At 39.6% G+C, this 24,900-nt stretch overlaps 1 protein-coding gene across 1 annotated transcript in view; it reads right to left on the bottom strand.

Moving 5' to 3' along the window:
* Positions 1–24,900, bottom strand: part of LOC103036871 (protoheme IX farnesyltransferase, mitochondrial) — a 73,740-nt gene that overhangs the window by 10,141 nt on the left and 38,699 nt on the right. Inside the window, exon 5 of the mRNA XM_007248742.3 lies at positions 6,451–6,521. Within this exon, the coding sequence (XP_007248804.3) occupies positions 6,451–6,521 (71 nt within the window). The remainder of the gene's footprint in view (positions 1–6,450; positions 6,522–24,900) is intronic.

Raw genomic sequence — 24,900 nt, 5'->3', positions numbered from 1 at the left:
AAAATGCAGCAGAAAAGGATATGGATAAGAACGTTGGATAATTTAAGGTTTTATTCTCACCCAATCTCATCTTGCAATCTCATTGGCTGTAGCTAGTCATTGCATTAACGTCCAGTCACATCTTTACCTTAAGGCCAGTTAATACTTCAACTATGAACCTATGCCGTAGCCTTGGCTTACCCAGTGAGAGTTGTGCTACACTGCGGAGCGTGTTTATACTTCTGTGTACGCGTATCAGCAGCTCTGCGTCGTTCTGCAATTTAAACAGCAAAGGCGGGAATGTGTGGGTGGGACTATGTGGAGTAATGAAGCAGTAACTTTAGTATGTCAAATGGGGGTTGGGGAGTCTTTTAAAGTTTAAAGTGCATTTGTTTCCATATTGATATTTAATGCCACATATTGATAATGTATTTAGAACTATACGATATATCATGATATCGAAATTTTGTCAAACCCATAGCAACGAGTACATCTCCAAAAACAGTAGCTGATAAAATCAGGGTAAAAACTTTGTAGTGTTTTCTGGTCAACTTAAATACTGAACAATTCAACCACTATCCTGTGAGATAAAATAACCAGTAGGTTTGGACACGCTTTCCGTCTAAACAAGTAAATAAAAAATGTATTGTATTTAATATGAGCCCAAAACGAGTCAGTTGAGACATTAAATCTGCAAAGAGGTACAACTCTCTTTAACACCAGGAGAGGAGATCCAAGACATGCCAAAATCTACCCAGATCTTCTGGAAAATAGAAGCTAAAGCTTTTGGAATTGCTCTCACTGACTCATACTGACTCATGAACTGTAAGGAGCTTTTAAATACACTGTGCGTTCAAGACAGTCCAAGGAAATTCTGCAGAACTAGAACACTTCGATTGAAAAATGGGGTGTTAGTGAAGGCATTTTTCCACCTTTACTATGGCTTGTTTCGGGTCTGAATCAGTTAATGAGTTTATAAACGTCTATAAACTTCACACAGAGTAAAAAAAAACAGGCTCACCAAAAGGTGTCCCAACAAACAACACAAAAAAAAAAAATATTTCAGCTAATTGGTCAGACCTGTCTGAAGCGGGATCAGGAAAGTAAATACAAGAAAAAGATCCTTTGTTCTGGACTAGCGCAGATTTTTAGAGGAACATGAGAGACGTTTTTTGTTCATAGCTGTTTCAGAATATGTCTTATATTTGGGATGCTCCCAAGGGTGTCACTGAGGTGGTTTGGTCTGTATCATTGTGTGATAAGTGTATTTACAACAAGAGGGAAAATGAACCAGAGTCTGATCTAACCAGAATAAAAGTGCAGATGCAAAAATGACCCAAGGCCAGACTTAATATGATGTCCAAACTTTGGCATAACACAAGACAAGACAAGACAAGATAAGACAAGGGGTGTCCCGAGGGATAGGGGGAAGGGATAGGGCTTGTTGATGCACACTTCAAACCGAGGGGTATGAGAATCACTGGTAAGTTGGCAGAACAAGTGACCGAAGAAACCCACAAATGAGAATATTTCCTTGTTAAAAGTGGCGATTAGCACTATAATGCCATAGTCTAGTTTCAATGTTTTATGGCTTAATTCTTCATAACAAGCATAAAAATAGATCGCTAGTACTTTGTCTCAGTAGCTAGCTAGCTTATCTAACTTTCCCGTTCCACCTTAAATGGTGCAACAAGCGGCAAGGGCTGCAGCATTTAAGGTGGAACGGAAAAATAAAACAAGATAAGAGCTAATCAAAGCTAATTTCAGTGGAATTTCAGAATTAATTCTTAATTCAGAGGAATTAAGAAATATGAAAAAAATATTAATTTTCTGTCCCTTTCTGAAGATATACGATAACATATGCACTAAAGTTAACTAGTTAACCAGCAGCTAGGCTACTGAACTTTATTGAGCGCTCCTGATGACGAATCTGGAGCTTGAAGGGTTTCCCAATTCTTAGAGGGAGGCTTTCACCCCTTTACCTTGGAGTTTGCCTTGAGTTACACTCAAAAATAAGGAGTAGGGGTAAGTAGTAGGGCCAAGGGGTGAAATGGGATTGGGCTTTATTCTTGTTAACCCCGGGTTTTCCAACCCACAACCTTGTCAGCAGAAAGCAACTTGCTCTAAGTGACTTAGATATGATTTTTCTCAAATTTGATTTTGACTACAATCAAAAACATTGGGGCTAAATCCCACAGCAAATTTAATAATCCTGGAACCAATCAGGGTCCAACTGCACCCGGCTCCAGCTCGAGAACGCTTCGTCTTCAGATGTCATCGAGGTGCCCGTGATGTCCAGAGCTCAAGACAACTCTGTTCCCAGCATACGGATCCAGTTACCCCTTCAGCCACAACAATCATAAAGAAGTTACGTGGTAATTCAATTTGTGCTCTATACTGGTATTCCTTTGTACCGCACTAAATATCATGAACTGCCCTCAATCACTGTCTTGGTACAGCTTCAGCGACTTTAACAAAGCCTATAAATCACACGGCACAAATGTCTTCAATATGCTGTTAAATATTTAGGCTGTTAAGCTCCTGATTCATCATGATGCGACTCATATAAACAACTGGCAGCAATATTTTCCCTCCCAGTGGGAGAAGAATATTCGGTTACTTTTAGACTACAGCTAAACCACTTAAAAGCTGAAGTATTAGCTCGCAAGCATCAAATATCAATAAAACTCTAACCTACTGACATGTCAGCCCCGCCCTGTTATACTTATTGGCTGTACTGTACAGGTTTTGGTCAACTACACTGGGAAAACTTGCCTACTGAGGAGAAAGAGTAAAAAAGACTGGCATTTAACATTGTGTTTGGAAAGAGCTTGAACAGGCAACTTACTTAACACTTTATTCATTTGTATCGGACATTCTAACATTAGTTGGGTATCAAAAACATAATTAAGGTGTGTAACGCAGAAAAAATAAAGTTATGGGTGGGCAATATCAACGTATTTTGTTTATCTTTTAATTTTTTTAATAGTGTTAAATGTAAATGTTAAATGCTTTTCTGTGTATTTTTTATTAAATGCAATTTTTCAGCAGGATAACGCTTACCCACACACAGCAAGGGTTACCCATGAATGTGTCCAACAGATTGGAACACCTCCTTGTCCTACCAAGTCACAAGAAATTTTGGCATTCGAAAATTTATGGGATCATCTCGGATGGCAGATTTGGCAATCTACGAGGCATCTACAAGACCAGCTGCATCTGTGGGAATCCGTAAGCTAACGTATGCTATATAGAACCAAGCTAACTGTAAAGGGTAGAGATTCCACAAGGACCAGAAGAAGAAGAATACTTACAACTGCCCATATGCTGGCAAAACAAGCAAAGCAAAACCCTGTGTGGCCCCTAGAGAAGCCATATAAAACATATCAAAGCAAAATACAGTATTCTTTAGACTACAAGGTGCACTTAAAATCCTTAAACTTTACAAAAAAATAGATTGTGTGCCTTATAATCCAGTGCTCCTTATGTATGAATTCTTCCAGTCAGGTATTAAAGAGCAGTAAAGACACTCTGATGAAGTACAGAGTTATAAGAGTGAGGTTTTAGTGAAGTTTCTCCAGCACTAAGGCTGGGTGCATTAGTGGCTAACCACAGCCCTAGCTCTTTCAACGTTCAAAGGTGAGTATATAGAACTGTAGTCTGTGTTTACTCTGTTAAAACAAGCTACATGGAACAAACCGCTAGCTGATAGCGCCCTGCGTTACCAGAAAATTCAGGGATCCTCAGTCTAGCCCTATTAGGCGACATTTAGATCCCACTAGAGCTGTGGATAGCGGCTAATGTTAAAGCTGCTGCACTCAGCCTTAGTGCTGGAGAAACTTCACTGAAAACTCAACCTTAGATGAAATATTGGAAATCTAAGCTTACTGTAAATAAATGGAAGCACTTTACTCGCCCAAATAAACAGTTTTTTAGGAGAGAAATCTGTGTCAGTTTTGCTTCACCATGAGAAGGGAAACATGGCGACGCCCTTGCTCACTTCAATGTAGGCATCCTTACTAGTGTCCCTTTATTAATGCACCTTATACTCTGGTGCACCTTATATATGAAAATAGAGCAGAAAATAAGATGCTCATTGATGGCTCACTTTATAGAACAAAAATACTATAGTGGTGCACTATTCTACTATGCTGTGTTGCCTACAGGAACACCATCTGCTTTTAATGCAAGAGAACATCAAAGGAAAACATTCTAATTTTCTGAGACACTGATTTTTTGGGTTTTCATTGGCTGTAAGGCATAATAATCAACAATAAAAGAAAGAAATAAATGCCTAAAATAGATCACACTGTGTGTAATTTGTAATACATAAATCTTACAAATCTAATATAGACTCAGTGGCCTAAACAGAACAAAGCTTCTTATCCAACCTCAAACACGGCTCTAGATAAGAGCCTCAGATTAACCTAACATGAGGTAAAGTGAGTATGAACACACAGCATATCTTGAGCGCACATCAAAGACAAGTTCAGCTCCAGAGGAAAAGAGTCCAGGGTCTGTCGAACCAAAGGAGGAATTCAAGTGTTTGTGTGAGTGAGAGGTTTGCTCTGTATCTACTGCTAATGGATCTAATGATGCGTTTTAAAGGCGACGGTTGTGTTTGTAGAGTTGCGTGTGGCTTTGTTTGCTTTTGGGCGTTAGCTGTTCTTCTACCTGAGGTCATTATACACACACACTCAAACACACACTCAAACACACACTCAAACACACACACACCGACTGAGCAAAGTGTCAAAAAAAGCTGTAAAAAACAGCTAAACTGCAGAACTTCCCTTATTCTGAGAGTTCCTAATCTTACGGCTAAGCCTACGCTTCACTGAGCTGTGGATTTAACTTCATCTTAACCACAATTAAGCATCTCGGAAGAGAGATATCTCCAAATGCCAGAGGTGTCCAAGCTTAACCTGACAAAACCCAGAGATTAACTGCAGGCGGTTATCAGCTCACCTCTTTATCTTTCCTTTGAGAAAGTCATTTACTGAGGAAAAAAAGGAAAATTGGAGGAGATCAAGGACAGAGCTGGAATTTCAGCACTTAGGAGATTGCAGGAGTTTAACAGGTTAAGATCACACTGGCGAGATGAATCTGGAATCTGAAATACAACTACTGAACCTCCAAAGAGATTCAAGTATCAGTATCAGTAAGGATTAATATCAGCAGATTTCAGAAGAAAGACCCCAAAATGAACTTGATTTAGTTCTCTAACTAAACATACCTTTTTTTATATTGGTACATTTTGCATTTAATTTGAAGGAAATCAAGGGATCAGAGTCTGGAGGAAGAGTGGAGGGACCAAGTCAGTACAGTTTTGTTCTCCCACAAAATCTTACAGCACTTCATATCTTACAGCTGCTACTGACAACTTTTATAGAGATGCGGATTTCATTTTCCAGCAGGACTTGGCAAACTGCCCACACTGCTAAAAGTACCAACTGGTCTTATATAATATTCAAATTTTTGAGACACTGATTTTTAGGTTTTCATTGTCTGTCAGCCATAAATAACCATCAACAATAAAAAATAAACACTTTTTTGTGTTTAATACATCTATATAATATGAGTTTCACATTTAAACTGAATTATTGAAATAAAGTAACTTTTCAATTCTATTTTATTTTTTTTAGTTGCACTTGTATGTCAGACATACAGCTCTGGAAAAGAAAGAGTCCACTAAAAATGATGAGTTTTTGATTTTATCAAATTGAAAACCTCTGGAATATAATCAAGAGGAAGATGGATGATCACAAACCATCAAACCACCAAACTGAACTGCTTGAATTTTTACATAAAGTTATCCAAAAGCAGTGTGTAAGACTGAACACTAAAGTATCCTGGTGTTAGGGAGTGTGCTGGGTGTGTGTTGGTGTTTGTGTGCGTAATGGAGTAAACACACAGTGGTGGGATTAGCTCTCTGTTTGTATTCATTAGTCTTTTATCGTCAGTCTTTTTCGTCTCCTCCTGACTGATCTGCTCTCTGTAAAGAGTAAAGAGTAGTGATCTGGGGGGGGGGGGGGGGGGGGCTACTAACAAACCAGATTACAGCTAAGCTGTCAGTCACAAGTGTGTGTATACACGCGAGTGTGTGTTTATGTGGCGGTGCCCAGGCTTTTACACAAGCGGTGATAACGCCAGGACTCGACTGACACGTCTGACTTCCTGTAAACAGAGGAATTCCACCGGTCTCAGCCGCACCTCTGAACGCTCTCCTGTATCAGGTTCCACAGGACAGGTGTGACAGTCCTGCTGTCGATACTTAAAATTACCTAAAATTAAACTTAGAAATCTCTTTAAATCCCGGATTTTCGAACCTTGGATTCTAAAAGGCATGAAACTGAAGCAAAACCACTAAACAAATATATTAAAAATGACTTAGCTTTGGATGTGCAATTAAACTAAAATATACCAGATTTGTCTACAGTTATAAAAAAACGTGCAGGTAGTTAAATTTACCTTATTTGTCCTCGAACAAGCGGCCTGTTCTTCGTACGGTTCATGTTGGAATCGAAGGGAACCTCAAAGTACTGTGGAGGAAAAAGAGAGAAAAAATAAATTGGTGATTAAAATGGCCAGCAAACGACCACAGATAGTAATATCCCATATCATATAATACAAAATATGCAATACACAATCAGACTTTTCATACGTAAAGCTTAAAGCATACTTAAAGCATTTGATATACAATCAATGAGAGAAATCCCCTCATATTCCACCTAAACTAGAGATGTCCCTTAGTTTATCATAAAATCTCAGTCTAGAAAGAATTCCCCCAATCCAATGTTAAGATAAAAAAAAAAAAAAACTCAAGTAAGAACTTCTAAGAAGTCATGGCAGTAAAAGCTACAACACTTCTTAGAAAATCAGACCTAATCAGACCTTTTAGAGGTTCATCAACCCAAGCACATCCACCCGTTTCCACCAATTCCATTCAATAATGTGAGTACACAATAATATGAATTACATTTACATTTACAGTATTTAGCAGACGCACTTATCCAGAGCGACTTACAACAGTGCTTCAAAGTTACTTAAGATATCCAAAGCTAGTTTGTAGACTAGGATCAAGAGATACATAGAACTTAATCATGTTAAGAACCCTAGGAACCTTTTTTTTTTTTTTTAGAATTAACTACATATTTATGTATAAATCAGAATGTTTGAATGGTTAAGCCTATACTCTGCTTTTTTTTGGTTAAAAGAAACAGAGATCTGATGAAAACTCAAGACTCAAGAGCTATTCCAGAAAAAATATATACTAGTGCACCTCAAAAAACATAGAATATCATTAAAAAGTTACTATCATATCAGTAATTCAGTTCACAAAATGTGAATCCCATATATTATATAGATGTATTACACACATAGCAATCTATTTTAATAATTTCTTTCTTTCATTGTTGATTTTTGATTATGGTTTACAGCCAATAAAAACAGAACAATCAGTGTCTCAGAAAATTAGAATATTATATAAAAGGCCAATCAATACTTGTGGCAGTGTGGGCAGTGTGCCAAGTCCTGCTGGAAAATGAAATCCACATCTTCATAAAAGTTGTCAGTAGCAGAGGGAAGCTGTAAGATATGAAGTGCTGTAAGATTTTGTGGGAAAACAAAACTGCACTGACTTTAGACTTGATAATAAAACACAGTGGATCAACACCAGCAGATGACAGACATAACTCTCCATTAAACCATCACTGATTGGTGGAAACTTCACACTAGACCTCGAGCAGTGTGGACTGTGTGTCTCTCCACTCTTCCTCCCTTGATTTCCTTCAAACGAAATGTAAAATTTACTGATAAAAGAAATAAACTGAACTGAATGACTGAAATAAATTAACTTTTCTATGATATTCTATATATTTTTTTTGAGATGCACTAGTATGCTGGTACAGTGGAGTGACAATAGGCTCTAGTATAAAAAAGAAAAGTTTTTTTTTTTTTTTTTTCTTCTCCTATTTTATGGCCTTCTTCTCCTGGGGAGTCGGCTTAAAAGCTGCTCCTGGGAACCCACAATGTGTGGCTAAAACGCAAACACATGGGGAGCTTGAAGGCAGGAACTGGTTAATCTCTGTGCGTGTGTGCACACCAGTCTGCACCTAATGAAGAAAACAGATAGCCCTGCTCTTTAAACCAGTGAATCCCGGGATCCATTACTTTCTGAAATATAGCCGGCATAAAATAACTAATAAACAGATAATCCACTTCTCTTTCCTCCTCTTTAATTTACTGTCTGTCTGCTCGACATCGGATCGGGTTAAAAAGAAAATGACAGCAGGCATAAACAGAACCGGTATAACAATAGTGCAAATATAGAGGTATAAAGCTAAAGGCCAAAAAAGTTAATTTTGCAGTATGTTGTGGTATTCTTTTATATAATCAATGTCTCAGACATATAAAATATAGCCAGCAGCTTAATTAATATAACCAAGGCATTAATACACAGCTAAAAGTACACATATACATATATACACATATAAGCTTCAGCTTTTATTGAGTTACTAATTTGGTGATGTAATCATTTCATATGACCTACAAGTTAACTAGATCTCAGGGGATTTTATGAACTGTACATCAACTCAAGGGGATTTTAAAATGATAACCACAGCCTCAAAGAACTCGTCAGTGCAAAAGCTGTACAAGCACTGAGAAGTCAAACAAAGTTCAAGTCTGCATAACCCTAGACATACAGCTGTAGATCTAGATGAAGTGCAATAGTCATATAAAAGCATGCACTGATCAATATATATCATGCATTAAGCAATATAAGCATATATTCATCAATATATATCAATGCATCAGCCTATAATCATGCTTTGACAGCAATACAATAATATTAGAGAAGAACAGAGGAACTTTTAGCAAAAGGTTACATGGTGCAAGAACTTCCGCTGTATCCAAGAAGCGGAGGGCTGACAAGACACCTGTCAGGTGAAGCCGAGCGCTGATGGCAGGCAGAAAAGATCTCAGCAGTTTCGAAAATACCACATTTATGCAAGGTAGGCTCATATTTGGAACTAGCAGACGTAAATCGGGAAAGGTCACATATCCTGGCTAGAGCAACGAGGGTATGTTATTTAGAACACAACATACGTCATAACAGGGTATAAATGATGGAGTCAGATGAGAGGTAGGAGAACTTTGGGCAGCGAATGGGTTAGACTGTTTTGCATGCTTGTAACTTCTCCCCAGAATTCTGTAATAAAATAACAATTCACTGTTCAATCTGATTTCCTCGTGTCGTCTCGATACTTCTTCCTCAACGAACACACAAGACAACAGAAGAATTGTCTACAAGTATCAATATTTATTTGTTATTATTTTACTCTATATTTGCTTGTATTTCTTGCTATTTTTGTAAAGATTAACTGAATACTCAGAAACTGAAATAATTAATTAATTAACATTAACAATAACTAACGTTGACATTGTTGATCATTTTTGAACTACAATATTACTTTTTCTTCTTTTATTATTCTTGTATTTAATTTTAGTTGCACTGCACTAAAATACTTTAAATATTTTGAATTTTGTTTGAATAAATACTTAATCGATACTTGTAGGCTAGGCTTTTAAATCACAAAAAAACGTGTTTTTACTGTGTTTACTGTGTTTTACCCCCTACTGTGTTTACATGTGTCTTGGGTTAGAGCTGTTGGAACAGAGGCAATTAAATTTTTTTGCCACACAAAAGAGAAAGAATACATGTGATCTATGGCGAGCATTTGCTCGGCGTCTCTGAACCTTCCTGGATTAACTGAACCCTTTTATACAGTGAGTGGCTGCGTTTGATCAGGTGTCATGTAGGCCTATATAACCCCTTTATTCCAGGTCCTTCCCTTCAGCTCATTTGTTTCAATAGAGCTTGAGCATCAAACATAGCTTAGCACTTAGCCTAATGGCTCCACACCAAGCGGCGTAGAGAGCGAACGCCTTAACAAGTCAACAAAACAAAACTCCTTGAAAAGTTCAACAAAAAAAATACATAAAAACGAGCTGTGACAAACTGACAGCGTCTGAGAGGCGACGCTGGAGATTGATGGTTTTTCATTTTCTTTCAGCGGTTTTTGGCAACACCGTCCAGAGCAGAACGATGACATACGAGACGGCTGACTCGCACCGCGGCGAGGAGAGGGAAGGGAGACGTTAAACCCCAACATGTGCCGCGTAAAACTTAAGCAGAAGCTCTGCGAAGTCTCACTTTTATACTCTTCCGTTAGGGATAGAGTGCCGCCGGGGCCCGGGGCCGGTAGGATGCAGCTGCGCCTCCGCCTCCGCCGAGGGGCCGTAACTTGAAGGGCGAGGTGTTAATTCTATTTCCTGGGTCAGGAAGCGCGTCAAAAGGTTGGGGAAAGAAGCAGCGCAAGGGTTCTGGCTCAGGCCTCGTCCTCGAGAGCGCCGGCCAAGCGCTAACAATGCCTCCGCTCTGAGGGAGAGAAAGCTCAGGGCTTGAATGCAGATGTGACCATGGCGGTTTTGGACGAGGCTCTTGGCCGAGGCGGCGTGTGAGCATGTGTACGAGCTGCCTGTGAAAGACCTGAGAAAAGCTATAAATCTGAACACACTGGCCGAGCGAACGCGAATCACCAGATCTCAAAACGTTTCAGGGTTTAGATTACCTCAAAGACTCAAGAAGAGATGGTGAGACTATATGGATCATATATGGATGAGTGTTTCTTAAAGGGTATGAATAAAAGAGTTGTTTCTCAGAAAACTATTAAGCAACGAATAGTCGACAAAAAAACAGATAGTGCTGCAACTAATGACTAGTTTAGTAGTCAATTAATCTGATGAATAAACTTTTGATTAGTCAATTAGTCACAATTATTTTTTGACATGGCCTTTATTTGAGGGTCCCGGTCCAATGCATGTTTTACTGCACACTGACTGTTCAACGTTTAGGGCCCTAGACCAATTGAGCAGTACATTTTAAAAGTTTAACATTTATAGTAAACATTCAAACACAAGCTGGATGTTATTTTCAAAAGATTTTAGGATAGGAAAAAAAATAATGATTGATTTTACCAAATTGAAAATCTCTTTGTAATAAAGAGGAAGGTGGATGATCAGAAGCCATTAAACCAAGCTGAACTGCTTGAATTTTTGCACCAGGAGTAAAGCAGCATAAAGTTATCCAAAAGCAGTGTGTAAGACTGGTGGAGGAGGAGAACATGATGCCAAGAAGCATGAAAACTCTTTATTTATTTTTTTCCAGAGCTGTATATGTGTGTGCGGTTACTAAAAGATCATTTTAATGGAGTGGACAGAATACAGTATTTCCCTAACACACAGCCAGCTACTTTTACTACTGTTAGTCATGTTAATGAAGGAGATAAACTTCTTTAAACTGATTTTATCATGCTTTCTGCAGTAGTTTAACTCACATCAGGTACTTGACGACACATCAACAATTAAATTCTACGTCAACACTTATATGTCATATACGTCAACTAATCGTTGCAGCCTTAATTATCAACAATGTCGATTATAGAAATTAGTTGACTGCAAAATTTAGTACCAGCTTGTAAAATAACATTGCTGTTCCCTTAAATGAGCTGCTGGTGTAGCTTTACAGTGTGAACGAGCAGGTCAGTATCCTCTGCTGAGACACGAAAAAGCACTGCACTGTTAAGATATAAACGTGCCAAAGTCGTAGCTCATCTGCATCTTAAAGGGAATGGCGAGTGACACAATGATTGGTTCATTTCATGTTACGGCCAAAACACACCCATGATTAATTAAGAGAATTAGTACATGCTTTTTGTTAGTTTGAGCTGCACATAGTGTACTTTTTATGCTCAAACGACAGCAAAGACACACCGACACGCCCTAAATCCAGCTGCACGATACCCAATTGACCGTTACTCTATAGATCACAAATTTGAGCCCATAGTGTGTGTCAATATGTAGGCAAAGTTTCAATGTTGTGGTCTGACAGCTAGCGAGTGAGTAAGCAAGCAGGATGGCAGACTCGAATAAAGACCACATTAAAACTCCAGAAAACAATATATTTATGATGCCCATCATTCAAACCAAAATGACAGCTGGCAGAAGCAGAGAAGAAAGTTTTTTTTTTTTTTTTGGTGCCTGTCAAAACCTCTCAGCTCTGGTGTTGGACTTTCAGTTTGTCCGATTCCATTTTTCTCTTTTCCTGCTCAGTCTTTAAAGCAGGAGTCATCTGGTTCAGATCATCACTCTCCGAGTCTTTCCTCCTTCATTCTGCTGCATCTACTCACACTGGAGGCCTTCAGCTACAGGACCGTCGTACAGTAATCACCCCGTCTCAGAGCCTGCACGCACGCAGCATGTTTCACAGGGAAGCATGTGACAATGATCTTCACGAAAGCTTGAGATAGATACGCTCAGAAAACAAAGGAAAGCAGGGAAAGTCTGTTGGTGTTCATTTCCTGTGGGCTGGAAGGGAAATGTGCATCTGCATGCACTGCTTATCTGCTGCTCAGATTAAAAGAAGACTGATCAGAGAGATAGAAATTTGATAAGCATGAGAGGAGGCCTGGCTGCGTCCTGCTTTCTAGTGCAGACCGTTCATACACTCAGGTACAGCGGCAGGCAATTGTGCGTCGTTTTTATTACACGTGAATTAATTTCTGGTAGGTTTGGAACAAAATTAACTGCACTTTTAACACTGAAAATGTTACGACTGTTTTTGAAGATCACTACCTACAAGTCTGCCACTGTTAACACGTTTAGTGTAAAATTAACACTGTGATTCTTGAAATTTAACAACCAACAAAGTTTTACTTTAACACAAAGTGTGGTTTTAATACTAGCAAATTTACTGTGTACTCGAGGAACTTTAAGATGGGGGTAAATTTTAAACTGTGGGAAACCACTTAAGGTGCTTTGAGAAATCTTCAGAAAAGAAAATGTTCCTTGAAGCTTCTTAAGCTTCCTTAAAGGTTCCTCAAAGCATCTTTATACGTTCCTCTACTTTTTCAACTTTAGTTAAACCTTGAGTATATCAAGGAAACGTATGTTATTTTCCACACCTTACTATAGGGCACAATCAATGAACATAGCTCGTTTTAACACGTTAATCGCACAGGCTACAGTGCAATATACTTCCCTCTGAATGAAAAAAAAAGATCTAACGAGGTTAGCGGCTAATGCTAAAACTGCTTCAGCAGTGTTACACAAGGCACACTGGATTAAAAGGCGCACTGACGACCTGTGTGAAAATTTTAAGATTTTAAGTGCACATCCATTTCAGGATCAGACTCTGCTGAGACGTGCTCAAGCACCACGCTGTTAAGATATGAACGCGCCAAAGTCAGAGCTCACCTGCCTCTTAAAGGGAATGAATGGTGAGTGATACACTGATTGGTTTATTTCACGTTTTGCCAAAAAAAGTGCATTCTTAAACATGTATTCTTTCTCTTTTGTGTGGCAAAAAATGAAATTGCCTATGTTCCAACAGCTCTAAACCAATACATATATAACCAAACACAGTAAAATAAAACAAATCATGTTTTTTTTTTTTTTTAAGTATCTATTAAGTATTTATTTAAACAAAATTCAAAATATTTAACCACTGAAACTGTGTCGCATCCCAGCAGAACATACCAATGTTCAGCGCAGTGCATCCACTGCATCCACTGCATCACTGCACATGTTCTTTACTTCTTCTCGGTTAGAAGTGTAATATCCACCCTGAGAGAGTTTGGATGGGTGTAAGCAAATATAAATAACTTAAATAACAACTGTGTACACAAGACCACCTGTATATATGAGCAATTTGTCAAGAGGGATCTAAAGATCTAAACACCATCTGTGGAGACACCTCTCCAGTCATCTGAACCCCGACATGAATCCAGCCAAGTTTCTAATCAACAAAAAAAAAATACAAATCAACAAGCTGGAGCGGCCTCTAATCAAAACCCAGGTGCAGGGAGGAGTTTCTGGAACTGCAGAGGTAACATCTCATCAGTTCCCGTCAGGGACGCTTTCCTGATGTGATTCCCAGGATTGCATGATCCTGCTCATCTGGACGTGAGAAACACAGCAAGCAAACGCTGGGAGAAAGAACTGAAAGTCCTTAAGGAAGGAAGCTTCCGGAAATACTGATGACTCCACACATGTGCCCAGGGCTGTGGTTTCTCTCTGCAGGTCAGTCACTGAACAGCAGAGCTCCACACACTGTGCGGTGGGTAAGAGGAGAACAGTAGGAGCTCTGAGTGTTGGATCATTACAGAGCTACCCCACTTCAGTGGTGGTCGCATTTTTACTCTGGTGTTACCACAGCTTCCTCTGAGACGGAGCTAAAGGTGGGGTGGCAGAACACATAAAGCCCTTTTTATACTTTTATTAGCCCACCAGCAATGAGAAATCTCGATAAATGCATAAAATGTGTAATCGAGCACTGCAGACCACTTGCTTGTAGTAAGCCTTTACTGAATTTTAACTGGTTTAGTCACTTGCTAATTTGCTTAGGGTGCTTCTGTTGGTTCTTTTACAGATGACTAGGCATTGGTATCGAAATTCGATACCAAAAAGACACAGACGGAAATGTCTTAATACTACAAAGTATAGAAAGGTCTAAAGAAAAAAATTATGTTTTGTGAAAATATATATATATATATTTAGCAATTAAAGCAATGCCTTTTTTATCAAAAGATGGAGCTTCTCATGGTGAATGAGAATGAGATTGCTCGTGTCAGCTATTATATAAATTCGTTGTATGAGAATTATTATTACTTATATATTTTTTTGTTATAATTTAGAAAAAGGTATAAAAAAAGAGTATTGTTTGGGTGTGGGTATCGAATTCAAGGTAATGTACTGGTATCGATATCAAACATTTTAAAATAATACACAACCCTATAGATGATCAGGCCCAAACCATGATACTCCCACCACCATGTTTCATAGATGGATTTAGAATATGTTGAAATACAGTATTTTGCTTTCTCCAAACAAAATGCTTCTCATTTAAACTAAAAAGCTCTATTTTGGGCTCATTTGTCCATTCAATCTTTAGAAAACTGTTTTATAAGTTCTAGTCACTCGCTGATTTGTTTAGGATGCTTTTGTTGGTTCCTTCACATCAACCTTGTTCGGCTTGAACCTCCACACTTCTCAGTTTAGTCTAATCCATCATTACAGATGTGAACGGTGTTGCTGACCATAGTCCAATATCTGGCTTAAAGGACCAAAATGTGGGCCAAAAAAGACGGGTGTTAGCTTGTGTTAAATGGCAAAACACAGACACAGAGCTATTTTATGCTTAACTGCTACTGAACCAGGGACAGTAGATACAGATCCCACCCTCAGACGAAACTGGTGGTAAATTCAAAGAGTTCCACCAGAAGAGGGGTCTCAGAACATGGTTTTGTTCCTTTATATTTAGATTTTTGGGATTTTTTGCAGTTTTATGGTTATCCATTAATACTAATGCTGCTGCACCCAGCCTTAGTGGAAATCTGAACATCGAAGTGTAATTAGTGTAATTAAACAGAAGCTCTTTACTCACCCAAATACACGTTTTTCAGATTTCAGGTTGATATTGGTGCTGCTGGTAGTAATTTTACAGTAGTAGCAGAATATCATAAATTATTTTCCTTATTTCTTTTTGCGAGGAAAGGCCTTAAGAAGTTTCCAAGTCACTTTTCCAAAGTGCAGAGCTCTAAACTTTATCCTCTTCAGAGTCAGGTATCTGAAGAGGGTCTTGTTTGGGGACACTTCACGGCAGTGTAATTATGGAAGCAGTTAATTCCTTGGAATGAGAAGACCCTACCTGGCTCTAGCCCAATAATTAGCTTCCTGTGCTCAAATGAAGGAGTCAATAATTAGCTTCTGAGAGGCTGGATAAAGGTTGCAGCGACAACCTGAACAAGGGTGATCCCTTAAGGAAGTGCTGAGCTGCAACAGCGGTTCATTATTAAACTAACTTATTTCCCCTTCGTGGTTTACACTATGAAAAAACAAACCGACTTTATCACTAGTTCTCACTATCTTCACACAAACACACAAACAGCCAGAGATTGACTGACTGTCCCCGTCTCCCAGCTCAGCTTCATGAACTCCTGATCACTCGGGCTCTGCTCCTGCACCCGCCAAGGGAGTGAGCGCTCTGCTGTAAACAAGCTGGCAGAGGGTCAGCTGGCAGCGTGACAAGCCTGATTAATGACTAGAGTGATGGGCTAAACAGCCAACATGCTAATAAGCCAATTACTGATGTCCTGTTACACGCTGATTCATTGCTAATCAATGCATGTAGTGGCTGGAGAAACACAGCTCTTGGGTCGGCTTCAGAGGAAGCGAGATCGTATCTGAATAAGAGGACTGTAGCTTATAACGAATAAACCAAAGACCAAAGACTTGACCAAAAGTTCGATCATCAGAACATGCTCTTTAAGTCTTTCGTGAAAGTGTTTGTCTAGATCTGTTTTATAGTGATGCTTGAAAGTGTATAAAACCTTTAACCTTTATTGTCTGGTAGACAGACTTGTGTTTTTAAAGGTCATTGTCTTGCTGCATGGCCCAAGCTTTCTTAAGATTTATCTCACAGACAGATAACCTTTTAATTTTTCTTTCAAAATTATTTTTTTCATCTCTATCTCTAAGCTCTTCAGAATGCTCCTTTGGTCATGCCATAAAACATTCCCACACATATGTATGTTTGAAGAGCAGACTTTGATAGATCCATGATATTTACAAAAAAAAAAAAAAAAAAAAAAAAAAAAAAAAAAAAAAAAAAAACGTTTTTTTTTTTTTGGATACCCTTAAGGCAGAGAAATGTTAGAAAACAATCTCTAACAAGTCTAGACTCTGAGATAGACTGTGTGCAATCAAAGAAAATTTAAAGGAGTGGTTTACCAACAAAGATCAGGCCAAGAGTGAGGTGTGTAATAGTCCAGAAGTTCCCAAAAGAACTCAAGGTAACTTCTAAGCAACTGAAGGCCTTCTCATTTTACATTGATTAAACAAACACCTGACTGTAATTTACCCATATATTAATTCTAATGGTTCAAAGGTACTTTGTCCACTGATTGATGAGTAATATTAAATTATTGTCCTTTGTATGATAGGGGTATGATGATCCCTTTATCTACTATTAAGACTTAATACAAAACATGAAGTGAAAAAATGCAGAAATATAGAATATTCCATACTGTACTTCTTAATACTACTAATACCTCCGCCATACCCCAATGTGGCCATATAGCACATTCCTCAGTACGTCCAATTTTCTCCATCGTGCCTCTTGGTCTGGTTCCAGCTCTAACGGTCACAGATGTTTTCGCTGCACTTGCTCCAGTTAAGACAACATTCAGAGCCATGTCGCAGTGGCGACGCAAGATGGATGATGGCAGTCTGGGCTGGTCGGGAGCTGGAGACGGCGGCTCGGCCGCGGTGGGGCAGGGTGCAGGAGGTTGGGATTCTCGTGCAGGAGAGGGAAGCCAGTTCATCATCTCTAACCTGGATGTCAGCTCCTATCACTCGGCCCATTGCTTAGACATAGCTGTGGCCTTCTTTTTCCACTCGCAGAGGAGCCACATCACAGCGCCTCCTACTGTGAGGGAGGGTTTGGGTTACGGGTTCCCTAGGAACGCCAGAACGATTGGGGGTGTAATGGTGATGGCGGCACATGACAGCCATAATGGATATAAAATTGAACACTTTCATTACTTTACATTACAAAAACAACTCGCATATGTTACCTCCCCGTAAAGAGCATACTCGAGAGAGTAATAAATCACAGCACACTCGTCTGCACACATGAAGGAACATTATTCAGAGTTCTTATTAAAGCAGAACAATATACTGTACTCAGAATCATCATCGCAATGTGTGCACTACTGCCAATGTATCAGATCAAGACGTGCAGATGCTCAAAATCAAATTATTTATTTATTTTTTTAAATGTGATCGGGACTATCCCTACTAAAGAATGTATTTTTTTCATATTACCAAGAATATTATGATCATAAAAATACCCTGAAATATTGTGGTATTATTTTAGAGCCATAAAGCCCACCCTTACACTGCACATTGCTGACAATAATGACCCACCACCACGTCAATGGTCCTGACCACTGAAGAACAGCTCTAGTCCTGAAGGGGTTTTCACACCTGTAGTTGTGAAAGTTTTTATGATCCGGATCAGTTGATGAGATTGTTTGTTTATTTGAAGCGCTTCTCCCTTGGTTTGGTTTATTTTCACACAGGCAAATGCACCAAAATGCGCATCAATAAACCATGCAAGCACAACGTCTCCTCTGACTGAAAATTTGCAGCTGTGCTTTCAAACACAGTGTTTTCAATGTGAAGCGCAGTAAACGCTGCACTGACTGCACTCAGTGTGTAAACAGCATGGAGCAGCAGAGACAGTGTTTGATCATAGCGTTTTCTGGCTATATATATATATATATATATATATATATATATATATATATATACGTATCAGATTAAACAGCTCCTTATGAGCAGTTTAGCTTAAATAAAATGAGTGTATTTAATAACTGTTTTCACACCTTCTCAATCGAACCGCACTAAAGGTTCAAACGAAACAGAGTCTGTTTTAACTGTGAAAACACATCTTACTCAAGACTAGATTTTACCCAAAAAACTCTGAGTATCAGGAGTTGCATTGCCCATTCATTACATATACATTTAAAGTATTTAGCAGACGCTCTTATCCAGAGCGACTTACAACAGTGCTTCGATGTTTCTTCAAATATCCATAGCTAGTTTGTAGACTAGGATCAAGAGATACACAGAGCTTGATCATGTTTAGAACCCTAGGAACCTTTTTTTTTTTTTTTAGTTAGTTAGTTTAGGAACTCTTTGAAAAGATGTGTCTTTAGTCGACGTTTGAAGACCGCGAGTGACTCTGCTATTCTGACAACCAGTGGAAGTTCATTCCACCACCTCGGTCCTGCAGCACAGAGAAGAGTCTGGATGTCTGTTTTCTGTGGGTTTTGAGGGATGGAGGTTCGAGCTGAGCGAGCCGTACTGGAAGCTCTAAGAGCTCTTGGTGCAGATCTGGCTTTGACCATCATTGCCATCAAGTATGAAGGACCTGGTCCGTTTTTTGCCTTGTAGGCCAGAGTCAGGGTTTTAAATCGGATGTGGGCAGCAACAGGAAGCCAGTGGAGGGAAAGCAGCGAAGGAGTCACATGACTGAACTTCGGAAGATTGAAGAAGAGTTGTGCTGCAGCTGATTCTGGATTAATTGTAGTGGTTTGGTGACTCGCAGAGGAAGACCAGCCAGTTGAGAGTTGCAGTAGTCAAGTCTTGAGATGACATAAGACTGCACAAGCACCTGAGTGGCTTCCTGAGACAGAAACGGTCAAATTCTTCGGATGTTGTACAGGAGAAATCTGCATGACCATGTCAGATTTGCAATATGGCTCAAGAATGATAACTGGTCATCCATTACACTCCAGTTTAACCACCAACAGACCTACTGTACCTACTGCAACTTCACCCATCTAAAGAATGCTTCAGCATTTTCCTCATCCTTCACTCGTCCCTCTCACAGTTTAACAGAGAGCCTCCACTGCAGGATCTGCTACGTAAAGTCAATCTGTGTACTGAGATCTCCACTAACAGCCCCATAAATCACCGCCCCACTGATCACAGCTCAGTTTAAGTCTCGGGCAAACTAAACACAGACGCCGATTAGGTGATACCATTATTTTCACTCTAGAGGTAAACACATCCATTGTGTTAATAGGACAAGTTCCTTTCTGGGAGAAAGAGGCAGCCATGTGTGTCTAACTCTGATAAGTTAGCTCGTTTTTAATGAGAGAACATTCCGGACTGGTTCCAGATAACCATTAAGGCTACGTTCACTGGGCGAGTATCTGCCTTTCAGCGCCGGCGTGTCAGTGGATACACTAAAAATGCATCGTGAGTTTATCTCAGGTCCAGAGTCAAGCCAAGCAGTTTTATTGCCAGTACTGCATATGTACAGGACATACAGAGGCGTTTATTCTGTAATCTTATTTTATCTATATTTTTTATTTTAACAACAGCTCTTGGGTGTAAACTGGATCGTGAGATCACAATTTCGTTCCACCTCATGAACCACATGTGATGCAAATGACAATAAAATCTCCTTGAATCCTAACTTCCTAACTCTCCTTCCCAAAGTATCAAAATATACATATTAAACATGATTAAGACACCCTAAATGTACAATACAAAAAGGCCACAGATATAAACATACATGAGAGATACAAGAGGCACATACAAGGGGCACAAGACAGTAGTACACTAGTAATAGAGGGAATAGAAAAAAAGAGGGAAATAGTTAATGGTGATGTGTATGGAGATCATGGGGTCTTAAAGTGCAGAGTTTGTGTAAGTATAAGTGGTGAAACTGGGAGTTTTCTCAGTAAAAAGGCAGTGGGGATCTGTTTCAGCCTCGTTCTACGCCTCTCTGCGTAAAGTGTGAAGGAAACGATAAGTAAGCATGCATGTTTACTCTGCAGCGCGAGAGTTTAGATTATATCTGGACCTTCCAGCTGTGCTTGGAAACAAAAGGGAGAAGAGAAGTCTGGGATGGAGTCTGGACTTTTCTTTCAAAGTCGCTTCAAACACCTAAAGATTTTGGTTGTGGGCCATTTGTAAGTTTTACTATGTACAGAAAGGGCACATTCAGTCAATTTTATGCCAGATTTACACTATACAATTATAGCCATAATTGTTTCAGGTGCTGACTGCTGCTTTGAAAGGATCATTATGTACATAATAAAATCGTAATTACAAAACTCAAAAAAAAAAAAAAAAACACAGAGGACTTTTAATTTGAAATGAGGGATACAGGAGGAACAGAGGTAAAGGAGACAGGAGAGAAAGGTAGATGGCCACTGCTGGTAAATTATATCCACTTTAAGTCTTTTTCCGAATAAATTGTTTATGGACTCTTGGAATGAGTGGATGATTTTTTTTGCTGTTCTTTTGTCACATTATTTCAGATTCCTAACATTTCTTGCATCCCTATATTTTACTGCATTTGAAGATTTTGACAAACCAAAATGAATATATATATATGAAACTAAACCTAAATTTTCCACTTTCTATCTTTTATATATATGCTGACAGACATATACAAGAAAATTACAGACCACCAGAACCAGCCCACAATTCCCCAGCCGGTGCATCTCTAACTGAAATTGTACAAACGGCACATAGAAGACACATAACTCTGCATGCAGACGGTAATAATGCGCGAGCACGTTTAGTGAAGTGCAGTCCACTCGCCACATCTATGCAATCCTGCATTCCATCTCTGCGTCAAAACGCAAGAACTGAAACCATAAACCCAGCGCTTCTGAAGCAGACTGTGTGTACACTGCTTCCCTGTGGATTACTCACAAGTGTCTGGTTTTCTTATCAAATACTTCACGTCAGCACCCACTCCGTCTACACGGCCGGCGTGTTGGAAATTGCAGCGTTTTAAAAAGAAAACAATTGTGTGAGAGAAAGAGAAAAAGAAAGAACGAGAGAAAGAATGAGAGAGAGCGCAGAGACAGACAGAGGTCCTGGCTCCTCATTCAAACCACTGTACCACTGTACTACTCATCTTTCAATCATCCTTTCAGAGAAAACACATGTTCTTCTCTCCTCCTTACCACAGCCCCCCACACACACACCCCACACACACATACCCCACCAGAGCTGTACACAAACGTCTGGCTTCTCACTGTGGAATATGGCTGTTTCTCCTCGCTGGGTCTTATCTGCAGTTTGTGGGAAGCACTTGGACATGCTGAGACTCTGGTCAAGAGCTTCCACATTCTGCTTTCTCTCTTTTGGTTTTAACTTAAAAAAAAATAAATAAAAAAAATCCAAATTCCTCTGGAATCACTATTTTAAACGTTTATTTCTTGAATTGTTGATGATTATGGCCAACAATCAGTGTCTCAGAAAATTAAAATATATTATATAAGACCAATTGGTACTTTAGGAAGTGTGGGCATTGTGCCAAGTCCTGCTGGAAAATGAAATCCATCTTTTAGAACCAGTAAATCTTGCATTTCATTTGTAAATCAAGGGAGCAGAGTCTGGAGGAGGAGTGGAGAGACACACAGTCCAAACTGCTTGAGGTCTAGTGTGAAGTTTCCACCAATCAGTGATGGTTTGGATAAAGAGACATGTCATCTGCTGGTGTTGATCCACTGTGTTCTATCCAATTAAGTCTAAAATCAGTGCAGTTTTGTTTTCCCACAAAATCTTCCAGCACTTCAAAATCTTACAGCTTCCCTCTGCTGGCTGCAACTTTTATAGAGGACTTGGCACACTGCCCACACTGCCAAAAGTACCAATTGGCCTTATATACAATATTCTATTTTTCTAAGGCACTGATTTTTGAGTTTTCATTGGCTGTAAGCCATAATCACTTTAAAAATCATTTTTAAAATATCTCTCTGTGTGTAATACATCTATATAATATAAAAGTTCTCCTTACCACAGCCCCCCACACACACACCCCACCAGGACTGTACACAAACATCTGGATTCTCACTGTGGAATATGGCTGTGTTTCCTCGCTGGGTCTTATCTGCAGTTTGTGGGAAGCACTTGGACATGCTGAGACTTGGGTCAAGAGCTTCCACATTCTGTTTTCTCTCCAAAACCAAAACTTGAAAAAATATTTCCCTCTGGAATCACAAAGAGTTCTGCAGCGCTGCGACCCTGCGGCACGTAAGCATTCCATAATCAGCCCACCATTTAACATCACACACTACAGCCCACCTGCATGCTCCACACGATAGACATATCTCTCTTACACACACACACTATATTGTATCAGTAGCTCCAAACCCACGGTTCTAGAGTACTTCATGCCTTGCACATTTAAGTGGTTTCTTTAGTGGTGGCTATAACATTGAGAAACACTGCTTTAGAGGGTCAAAAGTTGGAATTATAGTGAAACCGGTAAGAATGCACCAAAATGAGAAATTTTGTCCAAATCCACATAAAGCCCAGATAAAAACAAAATCTGTCTGGGAACAGAATATCAAATATGTTTTTGTGCAGGTTTCCATTCCATTCACTCCATAAACACAACAGCTCTTACGGAGTGCCAAAAATAATTTGAAACTCTGCTGACAAGAGCTTAATTGTCCTTTACTGTATTTTTCAGAATATAAGGCACATAAAAGCCTTTCATTTTCCCACAAAATCGTCAGTGCTCCTTATATATGAATTCTATCAGTCAGGTATTAAGGAGCAGTAAAGCCACTCCACTGAAGTACAGAGTTATACAGGGTGAGTTTTCAATGAAGCTTCTTCAGCACAGAGGCTGGAACAACATTAGCATTAGCTGCTAACCACAATGCTAGCTCTTTTGCCCTGTTTAGAGGTGAATATACCTGACTGTAGTCTGCATGTTTACTGTGCTAAAACAAGCTATGTGGAGATGAACTGCTAGCTGATAGCACCCCGGGTTACAGGAACACTCCTTAGTGTCGCACTATCGGGCATCATTTACTAGCGCTAAGCAGTGCTAATCGAGGCTAGAGTTGCTGCTAACCACTAAGTAAGCGGAAGCGCTTTACTCAGCCAAATAAATGGTAAAAGGACGAGACCTGCTGAAGTAGAAGGGAAACATGGCGACACCCCTGTTCCTTACTATTGTTGCTTAAAATATGTCTTGTATCTGGTGAGCCTTAGGTATGAAAAAAAAAATAGACTAAAAAACAGACCAAAAAATAGACGATGCACCTTATAGCCTGTAAATTAAAGTAAGGTTTTTAAAGAAAAAAAAAGCATCTAATGGCAAAAGTAATGAAACAGCACATCGTGTTAATTCACAACTCAACATTTGCAATTCCTTCAGAACTCCTTAACTTTAGCAAGAATGTCAAAACTGTGAGTAAAATAGAGTAAAATATGGGCTTCGACAACCCAGCAGCACCATTAGAATGTCATACATCAGCGCTTCAATTACCCTGCGCAGACAAAAAGAAGAAAAGACCGTGTGGAATAAAGAGAGGGAGACACCCCTTCAGCTTGACTACCATCCTGTCCAGCATTAAGCCAGCAATTATACAGCAGACTCTAATTGTGGTTTCTCAAATCTATATAACAGGCTGCGGGGAAGCTGAAGCCACGGCAGCCTACCCTATTATTAGCTTGATGCTAATGGACGGTGCATGGGCCGAGCTGTGTGAGCTGTGTGAGTGGGGGCCTTGGTATTAACCTACACAGAGAACCCAGAGGAGGCACGTCTGCTACCGCCTGGCTCTGAGGACCGGTGAAGGAGCCGAGGCTGCAGAAGACGGAGATGAATAATCCATGCTTTAAGTAACAGAGGTCCTGCTGCTAACAGATGGAGTCAGTCCGGCTCTGAGAAGCTTGAAGATGTGTTGAGGGCTTCCTGTCAGCCTTCGTCCTGCTCGCTCTGTGCCCTGAGCCCCAAGAGAGACCCCCGCACTCGTACGGCTCGTTCCTCTGCACAGAGAGAGCCATGTCAGCCTGTTAGCCCCTCAGAGTGAGTAGTCAACAACCAGCTCCCCGTGAAAAGGAGCAAAACGGTTGCTGTCAGAGCATTTCGGGTTACCAACTGCCTGAGATGAGAGGACAACACGGCGGACAAATATAACTGCAGAGTGATGCTAACAGCACAGTGAAGTGTGGCTAGTAAAGATACTAGTAAGGAATGAGTGGAAGTGACCAGTAACAGGAAACGCATTATATATACTAGTGCATCTCAAAAAATCTGAATATCATTGAAAAGTTACTTTATTTCAGTAGTTCAGTTCAAAATGTGAAACTCATATATTATACAGATGTATTACTTTTGGCAATGTGGGCAGTGTGCCAGGTCCTGCTGGAAAATGAAATCCATCTTTTAGCATCAGTAAATTTTACATTTTCATTTAAAGGAAATCAAGGGCGCAGAGTCTGGAGGAAGAGTGGAGAGACGCACAG

This window comes from Astyanax mexicanus, chromosome 15, assembly GCF_023375975.1.
Source record: "Astyanax mexicanus isolate ESR-SI-001 chromosome 15, AstMex3_surface, whole genome shotgun sequence".
NCBI classification, from domain to species: domain Eukaryota; kingdom Metazoa; phylum Chordata; class Actinopteri; order Characiformes; family Acestrorhamphidae; genus Astyanax; species Astyanax mexicanus.
The sequence above is the reverse complement of the archived record's forward strand: the minus strand, read 5'-3'. Positions and strand labels throughout refer to the sequence as shown.